Genomic DNA, 19,459 nt, shown 5'->3' with positions numbered 1-19,459 from the left:
GGCTCGATCCCAGGACCCTGAGATCATGACCTGGGCCGAAGGCAGAAGCTTAAACCACTGAGCCACCCAGGCGCCCCAAGGAACCAGCTTTTAAAAAAGAGAGAGAAACCAAGAATTTGAATATTTGTATCAAATTCCTCAGTTTTCTAATTTTGACAAATATTTCAAAGAATTTCAAAACAGCACATGCCGACCTAAAGACATCTGTGAGACAATAAGAGCATGTGATTCAGTAGGGCAGTGGTTTTCAGGCTTGGCTGCAAATTACTCCCTTGGGGAGCTTTGAAAAATCCAGTTGTCTGGGCCACAGCCCAAGACAATTGAATGAGAATCTTTGGGACCGTGCTCCAGGTACCAATACATTTTTTTCCAAAGCTACCCCATTGATTCAATGCACAGTCGAATTTGAAAACCAATGTGTTGGAGTCTCCATTCTATCTTCTTGTTTCTTTTGCAAATTTAGGATTGGAATTATTTGCAAGGAGTGAGTCCTCAGATGATTTCAGTGTGATTGGGTGCCTTAATTAGCTTGGACCTGCTCTGCAACCTCTGCCCACTTGCTTTAGGCCACACGGTGAAACTTCTGGTATCGTCTGCTAATTCCTTTGAGTCTGTTGATCTCCTATATTGCTATCCTGGGATAGGAAAAACGTCATTTTTTTGGTCTTTTACAAATAAACATTAATTCATTCAATAAAATAAAATTTTCATAGTGCTATTTGTTTATTCTCAGTAGTCTCATCTGCTCTTTTTTCTTGGTAGCTTTTTGGAGAATGAATAGTTTCAAATCACATATCCAGGGTTAAATAATTAATATAGTAACTGGTTCACAGTCTCCATACCCTAAATCATGTCTGCTGAAGATAGCTTCCTAAGAACTTAAGTCCTTCCAGATCTGTAGGAGCGGCTGTGAATGTGTAGACAAAGGATGGAGATGGCAGCATTAAAATGCATTCGCTCTAGCTGTCCATCTTAATCCCCACACTCTCTCGGTTCTAATCCCCGAGTGGCTCATGTGATATGACCTTTGATTTTGCTGATTCAGTTCTGATGTTTTCTCTACTGACACATTTTCCAACTGCCTGACCATTACCCCAACCCTGAACTTGTTATTTTTCTTGTTCTTCCTTTAGTTTAGTCTGTGGTTTGAGTCACGTGGTTGCTAATCATTTAAAAGACAAGCAACACTGAGCTTTGTGAGTCTCTTGAGGCCATATTTTAAGTAGCTTTGTCTTCTTTTTTGAGCTGCAATATTCAAGATTTCGGTAATACAGGAATTGCTGGTAAACAGAAGATTTGGGGACGGTTACAGCCTACAGCAGCACTTTACTTTGTGAAATTATGAGGTAACAAGGAAACGTTTTGCCTCTGGAAAACTTTATGATAACTTAAGAAATACGGAAGCTAAAACCAGTTGCCTCAAGAGAAAAAAATTCTTAAACTCACTCCTTGGAAGATACTAAAATCAGAAATATATATGCAAAAGTAACTGATGGATGATTTCAACAATTTGAGAAATTATGATAGAATGACAAACTGTTTCTTTCAGAAGAGAAGAATTATAGCGATGCCCAGAAACTTGAACTATGCATTGCTAAAGACTTTATGAATAATGACTTCATTAGGTTACTTGAACTTATGCAGTAATTTTTTTAACTAGTTGGAGGAATATGCAGCATACACCTACAGAAACTAAAATTGTATAACAAGTGTAACAAATTAACATTATGTTTTAATCTGTTTTAGAGAAGTAATGATGCTTATTTGAAGCTTGAGTCACAGTGTTTGGATCTGATTTTGGCTTATGTTGAAAGTCTCTCTTAATTTACGGATTAATCTGTGGCAGCCAGGACCTCTTTCATCTTACTTAAAGTATTCTCACCAGGTTCTTAGTGGTTTAATTCTTACCCTCTAGTGAATCACTTTCTAAATGTAATTAAAAGTTTTAGGTGGGCGCGTGTATTATATTTTTCTCCTACTAGATTACAAATTGCTTAAACGACCACGTCATTTACATTTATTTTCCTTTCTGTGACGAGCACGGTGCTTTGTGTATTATACTCACTAATTAAGTGCCTTTAAAATATATTGGATTGATTTCCATATATAATATGATGGTTCATCATGGCATTTGCAGTTACCAACCTAATAAATGAGATGAAATAGGTCTATTTCAGGGGCGCTTGGGTGGCTCAGTTGGTTGGGCCTCTGCCTTTGGCTCAGGTCGTGATCTCGGGGTCCTGGGATCGAACCCCGCATCGGGCTCTCTGCTCAGCGGCGAGCCTGCTTCCCCCCCGCCCCGCCCCCACCGCCTGCCTCTCTGACTACTTGTGATCTTTGTCTGTCAAATAAATAAGTAAAAAAAAAAAAAAAAATCTTGAAAAAAAAAAAGAAGTAAGTCTATTTCAAATCCTACATAGCAAAATATTGGCAGGATAAGGGAAGAAGGAAAAGAAGAAACCATTCAAAGACTTACTCTGTAATCACTTGATGTCACATAAAATATAGGAAGGAAGGCCAGCCAAATGATGCACGTGGTGTACATGGTAAAACCGATGAACTTAGCTTCATTGAAATTTTCTGGGCACTTCCGAGTTTTGAAGGCGTACACAGTGCATAAGATCACCAGGATGACATCGTAGGTCAGAGAGATCAACATGCTGGAATCTCTGACATTGCATTTTAAGATGACTGTTTCCCGCTTCTCTGGGAGGGTGTACCGCCTGGTGCCTGGAGCCTCCAGGATCAGCCACACAGACACCACCACAATTTGCACCAGTATCAGACCCAGGCAGATGAAAACCTGAGAACTAGGGCTGATGAATTTCGGCCTTTGAGCGCCATTCTTTACCCCATCAAAGATGCGGGCAATACAGTTTGTCTTGGTCAGCAGGGCTGAGTAACAGATAGCGAAGGATGTTCCTAGCCCTAGTCGGCGCAGCGCACAGATGACTGGGGATGGCTTCGCAATGAAGAAGAAGGTCATGCAATAGGACAGACCGACCCCAAACAACAGGATGTAACAGAGCTCCCGGCCTGAGGCTTTGACCAAGGGCGTATTGTTGTGCTTGATAAAAACAGTCACGACTATGCAGGTACACATGAAACCCAGGCAGGCAATGGTCACCGGACCGATGGCCCAGGCGTCTTCCCACTTGATGTAGTCCTCAGGAAGATTATAGCAGCCAGACAGGTCTGCAGTGGGCCACTGCCCGAGGCCACAGTCGATGCAGGTAAACTCGTCAGCCAAGTATTCGTAGGGCTCACAGGGGATACAGATCCAGCAGCAGACATCCCCTGGTTGCATGTTCTTCATTTCATTGGGGGCACAGGGGTCACTGCACTGGGAAGTGGGGACTGAGCTCCGGGACCAGTGGATAGCGTCAACATCCAGGGATAAGGTTTCTGCCCAGTGACCGACCTTCAGGTAGGAGTACTTGCCACCCACATACTGGAAGTTGAACACGTTGTACCGTCCCATTCCGTCTCCGAAAGTGTCGAACTTGACAATGCTATCCGCACCTTTATTTGGATTGAATGGAGCTGTGACATGTAAAGTGAAAGGGGGGAAAAAAAAAGAACACTGTTTAGGCATTGAAGGAGAGATCAATGACTTGATGCCCTGCTTCTAGCAAAACTGATAAAACAGCGAACAGGGATTCCAAGGCTGAAATAATTGACTACCATGGAGTTTACACATTAAAAGCTACTAGAGTACTCATGTATTTACGAAATCATTCACTTCACATTTCCAAGTGCCTCCTGTGTGCCAAGTGCTCGGGAAAATCCTGAGCACAATACAGCGCCTGCCTTCAAAAGAGCTGATTATGTAACAGAGAAACTGGCAAACACGTAGTTGGAGTCTCTGCAGTGTGTAAATATTCATTCCCTTAAAGATTTCACGGTAGGAACCGGTCACAACTTTGTGTCTCATCCTTATTACGTATTTATGGTGTATAGGCAACAAAGTGTTGGATGTTTTCATGAAAATAGAGAATTAATATGAAGAATTTTTCTCTCTCAAAATGAAGAAAAAGCTTTTCATTACAAATGTACAGTATGCTGCCTTTTTCAACTGTTTTTTAAAACAAATATGATTGACATACAATGTTATGTTCATTTCAGGTCTATACTATAAGGATGCAACAGTCCTATACATTACTCAGCGCTCACCACAATAAATATAGTCACCATCTGTCATCATACAACATTATTATGATATTATTGACTGAATTCCCTATGCTATAATTTACATCTCCATGAATTAGTCACTTTACAGGGCAAGTTGGTACTTCTTAATCCCATTCTGTACCTTTAATCCCCATCCCCTCACTCGTCTTCACTCTGCAACCACCATTTTGTTCTCTGTATTTAAGCGTCTGGTTTTTGCATTTTTAAAATTTGGTTTGCTTTTTAGATTCCACATACAAGTAAAATCATATGGTATTTGTCTTTTTTCTGTCTGACTTATTTCACTTAGCATAATAACTTTGAGGTCATCCATGTGGTCACAAAAGGCAAAATCTAGTTTCTTTTTTTTAATGGCTGAGTAATATTTCATTGTGGTACACATGGTAAAACCAATGAACCCCACACCCCACATCTTTCTTATCCATTCATCTGTCAGTGGACATGTGGGTTGCTTCCATATCCTGGCTACTGTAAATAAAGCTGCAATAAACACTATCTTTTCGAATTAGTGTTTTTTTTTCCCCTCTGGGTAAATACTCAAGTAGTGGAATTACTGGATCATATAGTATTTCTCTTTGTTATTTTTTAAGGAATCTCCATAATGTTTTCTACAGTGGCTGCCTATGGTATGCTTTTAAACAGTTCAGGTGACTCAGAAGGGAAAAAATGGTAACCCACCCACAATCCCTTAACCCTAATATTTTCATATTTTGGGGTATATTCATGCTCTATGTAGCATGTTTATATTCTCATAAACATATGTGGCCTGGATACCTTAAAGGCACCAACAGTATATGGAAGCTAGGTGACAGTGCATTAAAGTTTGTTCCTGGTGATACTGTGTCCAGAGCCCTCTCCCTGTCTCACAGCTTGCTGCAAGGATTCAGGAAGAGCAGCTCTCCGAGCATCTATGTTTCCTTTCGTCCAGCTGTTTGTTTATCATGTTTCTCTTGCCAGTGTCTGCTGCCGCCCTGACCATCCGTTTTTATGTTACCTGCTTTGGTCTGTGTGCTTACTGTTTCACACTGTCCATCTTTATGCTTTCAGTGGGTGTAGAAGAAGAATGTTGCTGATATCTACTGGTGCACAGGCAGACTCTACTAGTTAGACTAGGCTTGCCTGTGTCAATAAGTAGACCCAAAATTGTTCAATGGCTCAAAAACAGGGATGTTTACTTCTCCCTCGTGAGGTCTGGGTTTGTGGGTGTCTCTCCTCCACAAGGTGATTTGGGAACCCAGGTTCCTTTTGTCTTGAGGCTGTGCCAATTTGCAGGGTCTCCTCTTCATCAGTACCCATCCAGTGGAAGGAGGGAATGTGAAGCAGGTGTCCCTGCTTCTTAAAAGGGTAAACCTGGAAGTGCATCTGTTTCCATTCACATCTCATTCAGTAGAAATGAGTTTTCCAGGGCCACACTCAATGTCAAGAGGGGCTAAGAAATATAGCTTAGCTAATGTGTGCAGCTAGAACCCTGCCATGCAATGAGAAAATGGAATTTGGAAGACACTGTGTCCTTACTCTGCAGGGGTTTTCTGTCTTTGTTGCCTTCTTCCTGAACTCCATTCCACCTTCTCTGGGGTTCACATTGTTCCAGCCAGTGGGCAAACATCTTACCCTTCTTGGGTGAGATACTTTATGAAGGAGAAGGGTCCCTCATTGACGTACTTGGGTCCTTGGTGAAAGGACACTTGATAATTTACCAAGTAACCCTCTCATGCTTAGGGCTCATAGATGCCCCTGGTGGCCTGCACTGGGTGGTTTACCATGATGTTTCAGATCACATATAAAATCTGTTAGCAAGTGTAGTCCGATATGCCAAATTTATTCCTCATTTATGATTTTTTTCTCTTAATGATTTTGTTATCTTAGTTGCAATTCAACTGGGGTTTTTTTGTTTTTTTTTTTCCCCTCTTTTTGGTTTTGGATTTTTTTTTTTTTTTTCATTTCAACTTTACTAACTAATCTTTACCTAGCTTTCTGTCACATTCCACGACCCCATCACATATGCCTATGTGTGTCTATATTCTGGCTGTGAAGTGGCTTTGAGCTAATAGTGAGACAGAGGAATGTGGTATGAGGGCACAGTTTGGGATTTAGATGACTTGTATGTGATTCTCATGTCTGTCCTTTAATAGTTAGCCAAATTAATCTTTCTGACTCTGTTTTTTAAATCTGCAAATTATAAATGAAAATTATAAATAAAGTAATATAAAAATATAAAATGAACATTTTCTACTTATTTTTAGCACTTGCCAGATATGAAACTATATGATAATTAAGTCTATGGTATTTGTTTTATCTCTTCATCTCTTTCTACAGTGGTACAATCTTTTTGACATTGATACAACTTTCGACTATGCTTTAATATCTGTTGGGATGAGTAAAAATAGGAGTCGAAACAACTTCTTACTATAATTTTAGGAGTAGGAATCAGTATCAGAATTCTTATGTTACATAAAACTAACCTTGTTTGGTCTATCACTAAAGTTTTAGGGACTCCTTTCATATGTTACTCCATTTATGTTACAAATCAATGAAATGTTTAATATTTTAACACATTTTACATCAAGTGTAATAACTTCAGATGTGTTATTAATTTGTTTACTCTCAGTTATGCAATCAATCTCCACCAATGTTCAACTGATATCAGATTATTCTGTAAAAGATTTGTGAAATGAATATGTTTTACGTTCTTAATTTAAATTCTTTGTTATTTTTTCAAAGATTTTATTTATTTGACAGACAGAGATCACAAGTAAGCAGAGAGGCAGGCAGAGAGAGAGGGAGAAGCAGACTCCCCACTGAGCAGGTCGTCAGATGTGGGGTTCCATCCCAGGATCAAGGGGTCATGACCTGAGCTGAAGGCAGCCGCCTAACGACTTGAGCCACCCAGGAGCCCCAAATTCTTTGTTATTTTAACAAATATTTTAAAGTTTCTTAAGAGTAATGTATTTGATAGATGATAAAAAATGCTTGCTTTGTGTTTTCTGAGCTGGAAAAGGTTACAGATAAGACTGTTGTCCTGTGAGCTAACAGTATAAACACTAGTAATAGAAAACATTCCTTTTACAAATCTTTTCTGGAAATGATCTAAGGTCACCAACTGGATATTGGGGGAGACTGGGTAGTTGAGGTTAACAGAATAAATTACACATCTGAGCTTCTTGCATTTGATGTAAAACATGTTAAAATATTCAAGGTTTCACTTATTTGTGATATATGAAAGGAGTCTTTAAAATTTTTAATGATTTGTTAAGCATAAAATAAAGAAACCGAGTTTGATGTTAATATAAGAATTTTGATAGTGCTTCCTACTTCTGAGGCTAAGCTAATAACATTTCAATTCCCACATTTTTTCTTGTTGGAAAATGTTGACCATTAATACATTTTTAAAAGATCATAGATAAAGACTTTAGCTCTTGCTTTTGCAGAATGTTGCCATTATTTTCATGAGACTATTTTAAAGCTGAGGGGCAGAATATGTTTAGATTTTCATCAGTGTTTTTCCTCTCTACCTTTTTATTTTGAAAAATTTCAAACCTACTGAAATAGTAAAAGAAAAGTACAGTGGACACCACAGTACTGGGATCACGTAGAATTAACTAATTGTTAATAGTTTGTCATAGTTATTTTATCTGTCTCTATTTCTTTTTGCTAATATATTTGCTATTAAAATTCTTTAAAAGTGAAATACCTATACTGAAATATGTATAGAGCAGGAGCTGGCAAGCTATATCCCATGGGCTACATTCTGCCTCTTACTTATTTTGTAAATAAAGTTTTATTAGAACATACCATGCTCATTTGTTAAGCCATATTATCTATGGCTGCTTTCCCACTACACCAGTAAAGATGAGTAGTTGTACTTGAGACTGTATGGCCCCCAAATATTTACTATATGATACATTTCATCAAAATCACATAAGCTTTTATTTTATAAAAAATTGGCACATTCCATATCAAAATATATAGAGCAAAAGGAACCCATACACAGCAATTTGGAGCAGACAATTTGGTAGTAAAGTTAAATACTCATGTATCTGTTACCTGGAAATCACATTTTTACACATGTACCCTAGAGAAATTCTTATACATGTGTACCAGAGGCATGTAGATGAATGGTGTAAGTACTGTGTATAAGGGAAACACAAGTAGAAACAACTTCAGTTTCCAAAAAATTGGCACCAAAAAAATATTTTGTGTATTATTCACAACATCATATTGTTGTGAAATAAAACTAACGGTAACAATGGGAACGAAGATGGATGTATTTTAGAAACAATATTGTGTGAGAAGACAATATGACTCTACTTTTATAAACTTCTGAAATGAAGAAAACTCAATATACCATTTGGGGATACATACAGAAGTGATAAACTTTTAAGAAAAAGCAAATGAATGATAAAGACAAGATTCAGGATAATGCGTATTGGGTGAGAAGGAGGTATGGAGAAGGATGGGCCCGGGAAGAGTGCAGAGATGGTTACCCATTTGTTATCTTCTGTTTCTTGTTCAGATGAAGTGTTTCCCATGAATGATTATTTTATTCTTGTACTTCATAAACTGAACTAAGTATATTCTCTGTATGGCTTAACATTTCATAATAAAAATATTTAAAATATTAAAATGTGAGAATATGCTCCTCCAGACACAATAAGATGTATTAATTAATCTTATCATTTGAGGGGACTAATGTTGCTAGTGTTTATTTTTCCTGATTATCACATTTGGGGGCTGAGCATATAGTTACAATCAATAGCTCCTGTCGATATAATGAATTACTAGGAGATTTGCTAAGATAGAACAGAAAATATAAGTAATTTGTATATATTAATTACAATCGGGGAAAAAACTACTCCATTTAAATGACATCAAACACAATAAAAAACCTCAGGATACATTTAACAAGATATGTGAAGTTGCAATTTACTTTAGATCCATTTTGGATCTAACCTCAAGAACTGTTAGCTAATAAGTGTATGTTGCTTTAAGTGACTAAATTTGTGATAATTTGTTCCAAAGGCAATACAAAACTAATATGCACATTAAAACTATTTCACATGTGTGCACCTATTCTGCTAATGAGGCTCTAGAGAAGCCTCATTACACTACTGGTGGGTAGGTAAATTGGTGTGTGCCCAACAGAGGGCAACTTGACATAGATTTTCAAAATTATAAATACACATGAATTTCAGCCAGCATCTCCAATTTGTGGAATGTATCCTATATACATATTTGCATATGTGTCAAATGATGTTTTCAATGTTTTATTTATTTCAGAACTTTATAATAGAAGAATACTGGAAATGATCAATAATGAGAAAACTGAATCCTGTATAGCTATGAAAAGAAATGAGGAATCATTCTGGGTGCCACATGGTATGGAGATATGACAAATTTAAAAATGACACCATTAGAAGTAAACAAAAGCAGTACATATACTATAATATTTAATATGCAATCTTTATGTAAATGGAAAAAATAGAAGAATCTATTCCTTTCTTTACTATATGCATAAAGGAACTCCAGAAAGATGCTCAAGAAAGTGGTTACCAATGGGCACAGAATCAGAAAAGAACAGTTGCATGACAAAGATGGGAAGGAAATTTTTATTCAATTCTTTCATAGACTTTTTGCATTTTGAGGCATGTGAATATGTTACCTATTCAAAAAATAATAAAAAAAAGGAAAGCAGAAATCGCCAATCAGTTTTACATTTGAGTGAACTTCTAACCGGAGAGCAACTGAGACAAGCAGAACAAAGAAACGTGAAGTCCACAGAGACAGCACAAGGAGCAAAGCAAACGCTTTAAAGCACAAATGTGCCCTGAGAGACAAGAAAAGGGTGCAGCATCTTCTTAAAAAGGAACAATCAGAGAACAGTCATGAGCTTCTGGAAAAGAAACAGCAGAACTAGAAATTCAATACAAGGATGGAAAGATACATTTGAGAAAACTCAAGGTTTGACAAAAATGCTGAGAAGGAAAGCAGGAAAAACAGGAAAACTAGAGACTACTCTGTGGAATTTCAACATTCAATCAACGAGAGTTCCAGAAAGAGAGAGAGAAAATGGAGTGAGGACATTATCAAAAGAGTCAAAGTGAATATCTGTGGAGAATGGATGTGGCTGGAAAAAGAGAAAAGCAAGAGACAGTTGTTCTTTCTCATAAGCTAGTTGAATTCATGTAAAAATTATGTGCATGTATTGTGATAAAAATAAAACTATAAAGTTAAAAAAGCATGATGAATAATTGAGCAAGGTCACGCACAACAGCTTGCAAAGTAACTTACGGAAATGATATTTTGCAAATAATGTAACGAGTGCTTGATAAAGAGGGTGGTGAACAAATAGTACTTCGGGTGAGATTTTGTTTTTTAATACTGGTGTACCTGGTACTAAATTTGTCCAATATACCGCAAGGTATGGTCTAATGTCTAGATCATTTGAATGCAGAAAATACATGCAAGCACTTCACATAAATGAACAACGAATTCTGAACAAAGATACACCCTCAGCGGAAGCGTTAGCTTGGAATGAAGGGTTGCTGTGTCTATACTCCAGCGACAAAGCCTGAAAGGAGAACCTAGAAGAAAAAGATGAACCGTGTCTGTCAAATATTCCACAAGAAAGAATAATTCCATTTCTGAGGTTATTCCAAACATGCCCAGTCTGGGGAGTGTGGGGGCAGGGAGGAAAACCAGGCTCTTTCTTAGGTGCTGCTGGAGTCACTCCAATGACAGAGAGCCTGGAAGCTCTAGGGTATTGATCTCATTGCCTTCTCGACGCATTTAGAGTTGCCTCTGAGTCAAATGGCTCACCTGGGAAATAAAGTCCAGTGAACCAGAATCGTAGAGATCAGTTGTACGGCTCTTTGGAGTGAGGAGACTCCGGGGAGCTGCCTGTTTCTAAAGTTGAATTTCACCAAGGGAGCAAACATCATTAGAAATCCATTTGTTGTTGCAATAGCATGAAAGAACCCAAATGAGAGGAGGGAAAAGGAACTGGAAGGATGGCAGAATTCTTTTGTGGAAAGATTTGTAACCTCCAAAACCCAATTTCAAGTCCTTTCACTCTCTGCCTCCTCAAAATCAGGTCCCAACTTTTCAGAAGAAGGCTGACATGGACCAAAGTCAGGAGAATGACTTCTCAGTTCAGCTCATTATCCAATTAGTTTTGACCCCAGTTTTTAATGGATTTATTTGAGAAGTTTAGTGCCAACGTGACCAGCTCTCCTAAGGCCCATTTGGTAGAGATGAGGGGAGCCCGTGCCTTAAAAATATCGTAGATCAATGGCAGGAGACAATTAAATCAGTTCTTTATTTTTGCCTCTCAGACAGAAGTCCAATTAAGGTAAGACAATAATGTGGCTCTTAACAGGCTTTCAGTAATGGGAATATTACTGCCACGGCCTCGGTTCACATTCATAAATACTAATGAAGATTGCAAAAGCTACTAATGGCAACATGGCTCCAAGTTACAACATTTTCCAGCCAGGCAATCACTGAGGTTTCAGTGGACTAATCTGATGAATTGGAATAAAGACATAAATGAAAGGACAGAAAATGGCATCTCCCTTGAAAGACCTTATCAGAGGTCAAGAGGTAAAGAAACCAAAATCCTTTGGCTAGAGCAAACAATCATTTACAAACATCACGCAGCAGAGAGATAGGAAATAGGAAATACTAAGAAAGAATCCTTGGTATCAGTCATTAATTTCCCTACCGATTAGGAAGAAAATTGTGTATGCATTTCTCATGGTTATTTATCAACAGAACCTAGCTGCTGGGGCAAAGCACCATCTAGATGTCTAAGGTGGTCAGTCTCACATAGGAAAAATGCTTAGTAAGTACCTATAGTCCATAGCAAAAGGGAGTGTTCGAGAGAAGCTATTGAAAGAATATCAGGTTTTCTTGCGAGGTGGGTATTAATGACTTTGGAAAAGGACTCTTTTAAGTTGCCCTGAAAAGTTAGTATGGCTGATGCTTCTAATGCTTTATTACATATTATCCTGGTTTTCCTATATCTATTCCACATATTACTGCTGAATTTTTCAGCCCTCAAAACAGTTCAGCAAAGACCAATGTGCTCTTAGACTAGGAGTGGAGAGTGGGGAGGAAAGGCACAATGAGTGAAAATTAATGAGATGCCAGGCCCTTTCTCTCCCAGTTCGGAGGTCAGGCTCAGGGTCAGCCTTTGCTTACTTGGTTTACTTCAGCTGGAAGTCTCAGGGTGGCCACTGAATCTTTGGTTAGGGATCCTCTTTAATGGGAAATAGTGCTATTATCCTATTGTTTTCTACCCGTTCCCACTCCCACTGCCCCTGTTACATAATGTACGGCTTTTCTCACAGACTCTGTGATGAATATTTAGACGTCTTAAACTTTTAAACAGACTGCATATATAGAAAAATTACAAAAATAAGTGAATTATTACAATGTGAACATATGCATGTATTATCACGGCTGTTAAGAAATAGAACATTACCCATCCTCTCGTTCCTGTTCCTTCTCCCCAAAGGGCGCCACCATCATAAGTTTTAGTACAAGGAACTAGTTTTGCCTGATGTTAAACTTTATACCAACGTCATCATAAAGTATATATTGTTTTGTAACATTTTTCGCTCAAAATTAAGTTTGGTGAGATTCATTCAAGTAGTGGTCAGAAGCTATAGTATTTTGTTATATGCATTTCTTTAGTCATGCTTCTGTGGAGGGGCATTCCATTTTTTTTTTTTTTCCCTTTTCATGACATCTTGAGCTTATATAAATAATGCTGTATCTTTAACTGGGTTGTCCCAGAAGCAAATTCCAAGACTAGATTTGATTTCAAAAGTTGATGTGGAGCTTGCAGGGGAGTAGAAAAGTAAGGTGTAGACAGGAAAAAAAATATCTCACAGAGTGCTTCACTGAGTGCTGGTGGGTCTCGTTCTCACTGGGGTCCTTTGGGAAACCACATCAATTGGGAGTAGAGACCCAGTACCCCAGCTTACCCACTAGCTTGGGGTACACAACTTTTGTTTGTCATTGGTGATAGCTTTTCCAGGGATGGTGGCTTCATGGCACTTTCAACCTGCTCTAGCTACAGGTGACCTATGACAGGAAAGCTTCTGGTAGCATTGCAGATGCTTCTACATAGAAGCCCCTGTCTTAGATGAGGTTAGTGAGTGTGAAGGTGATGTGGGCAAGTCACTGAGAGCATCCCTCATGTGCTGCTATGACTAGTTCTATACACATGGCATTTGTCATATGTGTGTGGGAACAAGTGTGTGTATGTACATACAGGAACAGAGTGGTGGAGTGTGTATGTGGGTACAAGTGTATACACATATGTGTATGTATACAGTGGTGAAGTATATGCGTACAAGCCCACTTAAGTATGTATATGTATGTAATAGGACAGTGTGTATATATATGTACACAGTAATAAAGTGTGTGTGTGAGGGTACAAGTGTATATACATGTTTGTGTGTATGGTGATGAAGTGTGTGTACAAGGGCATATATGTATGGATATGTACACAGTTGTAAAGTGTGCATGTGGGGGGGCACAATTGTATTATGTGTGTACATGTGCACAGTAGTGAATGTGTGTGTACGAGTACATATATGTATGAATATGTACATAGTATTAAAGAGTACGTATGTGTACAAGTGTGTATATATGTACTCAGTAGTGATGGGTGTGTGTACAAGTGTATATAGGTATGTAGATGTACACAGAAGTGAAGAATGTGGGAGAGGTATGAAGTAAAAATGTGTGTGTGTATACAGTGGTGACAAGTGGTATACAAGTGCCTATATGTATGGGTATGCATATGATAGCAAAGTGTGTGTGTGCAGGCCTTATCTGTATAGGTATGTACATAGCAGTGAAGTGTGTGTGTGTAAAAGTGTGTAAAGGTATGAATAAGCATAAGGTCCTGAAAGAGCTACATATTTGAGCTCTGGTGGCTTCACTTCCCTGATGTCGCCGACTTTGAATTTGAACCATGCAGGTGGAAGTGTAGTGACTTCTTGGACACCGTGTCATCAGGCTCTTCTGCTGTGCTGACACAGTGTCCTGTACATTTAGCTTAAAGGGAATCGAGTATAACAAATGAGAGGAGTAGCTGTTTCATGTCCATCTCTTTCCTCAATCCTAAGCCCCTTGACAATGTGTCGTTCGTCTCTGTTCCCTGGTCACCTGAGGCAATGCTGGGCACATAGTAGGTCTTTACTAATTGTTTCCAAAACTGATGAGTACATTTATTAGACCGAAGAGCATCATCTTAGGAACTTAAAAGACACTTCGATCTCTGAATGAAATACATCTTAGGGAAATGGGCCTTGCCCCTTTGTTTTGATGATTTACTCTATCACTTAGCCACCATGGTTAAAAACCATGGGTCTAGGTTGTAGTTTCCCAGTCAGGGGTGATTTTGCCCCCAGAAAATATTTGACAACATCTGAAGAGATTTTTGGTTGAGGTCTCAGGGCTGGTGCTGCCGCTGGCCCCAGCGGGGGTAGAGGCCTCCTTGGGGGTAAGTGTGGGGCTACCGAGTCTATGGTGCACAGAACACACCGCCACAGCCAATGTTATCCAGCCATTAATGTCACTGCTACCAAGACAGAGAAATCCTCATCAAGGGCAATACATGTTGGGATTTCCAGAGATTATCTGATAATGGCTCACTTCTTTATGGACTGAAAACCCCCATAAAGATCTATTCTTTATGGTGTTACAATATGGAGTTTCCTATTACCTGGGGTTTTTTTCTCCCTGCAGACAGTTCCAGCTTACACACTCCCTTCAATTCTCCTTCAAAGTCCTCTCTTTTCCACACACAATGAGAGCTGTGCTGAGCCTTCTCCCCACCTCTACCAGAGAGCCCATTTCACAGGGATCTCCTTGGTTTTCCTTTCCTCCCCTTTTGAACAACTAGTCACCTCAGCTGGATGTGTCCTGGCCATCAGTCCTGTCCTAGGAGAGATGGCAGCTCTTGCACGTAGCTGGGGTAGGTGGCCCACGTTCTTTGGAGCAGACTCACAACATATAGAATAGATGTTAGTGGGGAGAACTAAGGTGGGACTTCTCTCTGATTTAATGGGATGTCCCTTGCACAAACCAAAGCACCCAAGAACACTGGTGATTTGCAACCCTCACCAAAGGTTTTCAATTTGGGGGAAAGACATTGTGAATTCTGATGACAAATTTAATCTGTCCTCATGTTTTTTAACTATGTGACTACATCAAGTAGTAGAGCCATAGATTTTAAAAAAAGAAGAAAACAGGGGGAAAAAAGGCTTTCCCCTAAAGCAGATGGAAGTACATATCCATCCACAGCTTTACGAAGAGAAGACTTATGTTCCCTGTTGGTTTGCCCTGCATCACTCCTCCCCTGCAATGCCACAGATTCGGATGCGGCAGAATTCAGTGCAGTGTGCTAGAGACAGAAGGTGAAAATGGCTGAGAAAATCCCATTCAGAGGAGTTCGAGGATTTCAGTAGTGCCAACTAAAAAAAAAAAAAAAAAAAAAAAGCCAACTTGAAAAATGGGAGCAGAGCTAATATACTGAAGAACATAGTCACAGTAAGCATGCTTAATAAATCCAACTTTCCATTTTTAAACAAACAACATACTACTTTCTATGAAAAGCAGAATTTATATTCTTCAAGGGTGAACTTTCCAAAGATAAGCTCAGCAGCTTAGCATGAGGTAACTGAAATTTTCTACGTGGGAAGCAAATTAATTTCTCTTCTCCTGTCTTATGCATGCGTGGACATGCATGTGACTCTCTGTGTGGTATCATGTAAGAGGATACGAGGGAAAATAAATGACTTCTCCCAGCATGCAAGTCTATTGTCGGCCTGTCATGTTTTTCCTAAGCCGCTTTAGCATACATAGCCTGTCTTCTGTCTGCACAGAGAGGGGCTGCATTTTTGAACTACAAGACTTCAAGTGACCTTGTCAGGTCATCAAGCACATCCCTATATTGCTGAAAAAAATTCCAAACTCACATCTTCCTGAAAGGGTTTCCATTCCACTGGAAATAATTAAGGTGGCAAATCTGAAAATAGTAACTTCTCTTCACTTTGTGCCATAATTTCTATTTTGAATTATTATAAAAATAAGGATGATAAGGGTATCATAAATCTGGCTATTTTGTTCTTTCTTAGAAAATACTCCTAGAAAGCGAGCAACCTTAGAAATAATTTTAGCTCATACAAATCTCATTGCCATTCCTCCAATTATTCATAAGGTAGAAAAAACTGGGTGGTAGATAAACATATTCCTTTAAACATAACAATTACATATATCAGATAAAATTATTATAATATATACTTATATATTATATGACATATGGATATACTTATATACTAATATATTAATTCTATATTATATATACTATATAATTGTTATGCTTAAGGGATATATTATTATTCTATCACCAAATTAACTTTATCTATTACAAAACCATATACATATTTTTTCTTGCTTATGTTCCCATGTTTCCCATACAGTGTTTTTATTGAAAAGCCAGGGGATAGGGCACTGTTCACACCAAGGACTTTATCTAAAGTCATCCTTGAAATCACTGGAGATGATAAGGGTATTTTTATATCAGTGTCCAAGCAGGTGTGTCACATGAAGTAGACAAAAGAACCTTGGGGATCTTCTACTGCCTTTTTCTCTTCCTCTTTTTTCTCCAGCATTCCTTCTTGTTCCCAATACCCAAGGTTCCCATGCAGACCTAAGCAAAACCAATTCCCATTGAAGTTCTAAATTCTGTTGATGTTAAGCCTTTCAGGGATATTCATATTGAAAGAGATTGTCAAAGGACAGTGTTCACGGACAGTGCAATCTGCTCTCTCAGGGGAGAAAGAAGTTTGGCCAGAAGGTTTGTTCAACTCTCCTAAAATAATACCATTTGGGGAAAGGGGAACACTTTTGTTCTTGGCTCATCTTTTAGCAACAGCCCTAAGAAAAGGGAATTTCTCCTCCTTAATTTCCATCCTTTCCCATAATATTTTTCTCCTCCATGGAGAACAATGACAGTATCACCATAACTAAAAGAGACAGGCAGATGGTCTTCTATCTCCAATAACCCACTGATGGAGGGGCCAACCTCACCTCCGTGTTCATGTCCACCGCACATGACCGGTTTCCAGGGTGCACAGATGGGGTGGCACTTGCCTGGTGGTGTTGACCTTCCCCCAGCTCTCTGTGCCACCTGTGACAGGACAGGCGGGGAGAAAGACTTGCCATTTGCTACTCATACATATGGATATTTGGGTTAGTAAGCTTGGAATCTGCTCTAATGATCCAGCCCCTTCGAAAGGGCTTGTGGGAAACCAGAGCCTTTTTGCTCTCTGGCTTTTGCCCAGTATTCTAGCCATAATATCAGAAAAGTCTTCTATGAAGGAGGACGTAGGGAGAGGAGATTGGGTACTGGCTTAGCTATTAACAAAAACTGAAATTAGTTTCCTCTTGGTAATCCATCATTATGTGTTTAGAACCCAGGAGAAGAAAAGGAGAAAGAGGATTTGGCAAAAAATCCCATCCTAATGCTCTGAACTCCGCCCCCCTCCACCGGCCCCACCACAGAGCTAACCATCTGTTTTCCATGTTAGTTCTAACCTATAATGTCTTAAAGAAAAGGGCAGGAAGCAGGAAAGAGAGGGAAATGAATCTCAGTCAAAAAATAATCTAGGGTGACTGGGTGGCTCTGTGGGTTAAGCATCTGCCTTCAACTCAGGTCGTAATCCCAGTGTCCTGGGATAGAGTCCTGCTTCAGGCTTCCTGCTCAGTGGGGAGCCTGCTTCTCCCTTCCTACTCCCCCTGGTTGTGCTCTCTCTCTCTGTCAAATAAATAAATAAATAAATAAATAAATACATAAACAAATAACTTAAAAAAAAAGAATCTAACAGCAGCATTTAAATATCAAACATTTGTTTTCTTTCAAATTGGAGTTACTGGGCAGGTGTACAGAGCTGGGCAAGAAAAGGCAGGAACAGAGCAGAAAAAAAGAGAGAGAGAAAAAGAAGAAACTGAGAGGAGGATGGGGAGGGTGATGTGATGGTGAGTTCTGGCTGATCCATCTTTACCCTGAAACTGGATATGGATCCTTGTTTTCATCCTAGTTCTGGTTCTCATGACCATATGCAGAATATGAATAGCAGCTTCAGTGATGTCTGCTATATACAGAGAGCTCTATCAGAGGAGGCCATTAATATTCCTGTGGACTGTTGTGATAGGCTCCTAGCTGATTTTCTGTATCCAGTCTCTTGCCTTTGTCTTTCTGGTTCCTCTTAAAATGTCTTTAAAGCACCGCAACCACCAATATCTCATCACGCCACTGTATGAAGGGCTAAATTGCTTCCTGCTGCATCTAGCAAAATTGACTGAATTTTTTTGTGTTTGTTCTTTTTAGGGTAAATATAAATGTCCAAAGAAAAAAAAAGTTCTGCGATTAAATAAACTGGATTAACATAGCTAAATGAGTTTCATTTCTGAAGGTAGCATTTAGCCCTTCGAGCATCTAATTTGTGAGTCAGTCTGCTTTGAAAGTCATCCAGAAATTGATAGGATGTGTAGCCTTTCCCAAAGTTTCCGACTGGCCAATTTTATTTTAATGTGTTCACTTTACTAAAGGAGCCTACCATCTTATGTACAGTGTGTCTTGGAACCATACCGCACAGAATCAAGCAAGGCTGTGAATTCCTGGGTCCTGCTCCATCGCCCCCACCCTCCGCCGTGGCATCCTTCTTGCCCTGTCCCTTCAGAATCCACAAGGAAACCTCACTGCCTGCTTCCTCTTCGCCCATGTGTACGCTGTACTTTTCCACCTGTAGAGGTTCACTCAAATCATTCCCTGTGCTTCCTATGCTCTTTCTTCCCTGGAATGCCTGCCAAATTGTCCATGCTCCTGAAGGCCAGCACAGATACTCCATCTCCTGCCCTTTGCTGCTTCCAGGCTGAAAGCATCATTCCTCTTTGTAATCCCGTGTATCTCACGTTCCTTTTCCTTGGTGCTCACCACCTGTCTCTCACATTATAATTTTTTTTTCTGTATCTCTCTTCCACTTTTCTATTTTACTATCACTAAGACATGAGCCCCCCAAAGGCAGAAGCCAAACCTTACCATCTTTCACACAGGAATTATAACCTTGCATCTATAGGCTAAGTCCAGCCTGAAGAATATGTCTTATTTGTCCTCTGTTGTATTTCCAAAATATCTGAATTCGTGTCTTTTATTAAAACATTGAGATAAAAAGTGTAGATTTATTTTTTG

General features: G+C 39.2%; 1 protein-coding gene across 2 annotated transcripts in view; it reads right to left on the bottom strand.

The window, feature by feature from the left end:
- The window catches only part of GRM3 (glutamate metabotropic receptor 3), a gene marked incomplete at both ends in the record, with an annotated part of 95,270 nt that overhangs the window by 23,112 nt on the left and 52,699 nt on the right, over positions 1-19,459 (bottom strand). Inside the window, one exon of one of the 2 annotated variants that reach the window (XM_080819013.1) lies at positions 2,477-3,543. The exons of the other annotated variant lie outside the window; for it this stretch is intronic. Coding sequence (XP_080675139.1) covers positions 2,477-3,543 — 1,067 coding nt within the window. The remainder of the gene's footprint in view (positions 1-2,476; positions 3,544-19,459) is intronic. 2 annotated transcript variants of the gene reach the window in all.

This window comes from Martes martes, assembly GCF_963455335.1.
Source record: "Martes martes genome assembly, chromosome: 11".
Classification (NCBI taxonomy): Eukaryota; Metazoa; Chordata; class Mammalia; order Carnivora; family Mustelidae; genus Martes; species Martes martes.
Note: the sequence above shows the minus strand (reverse complement) of the source record. Positions and strands in the feature narration are given on the sequence as shown.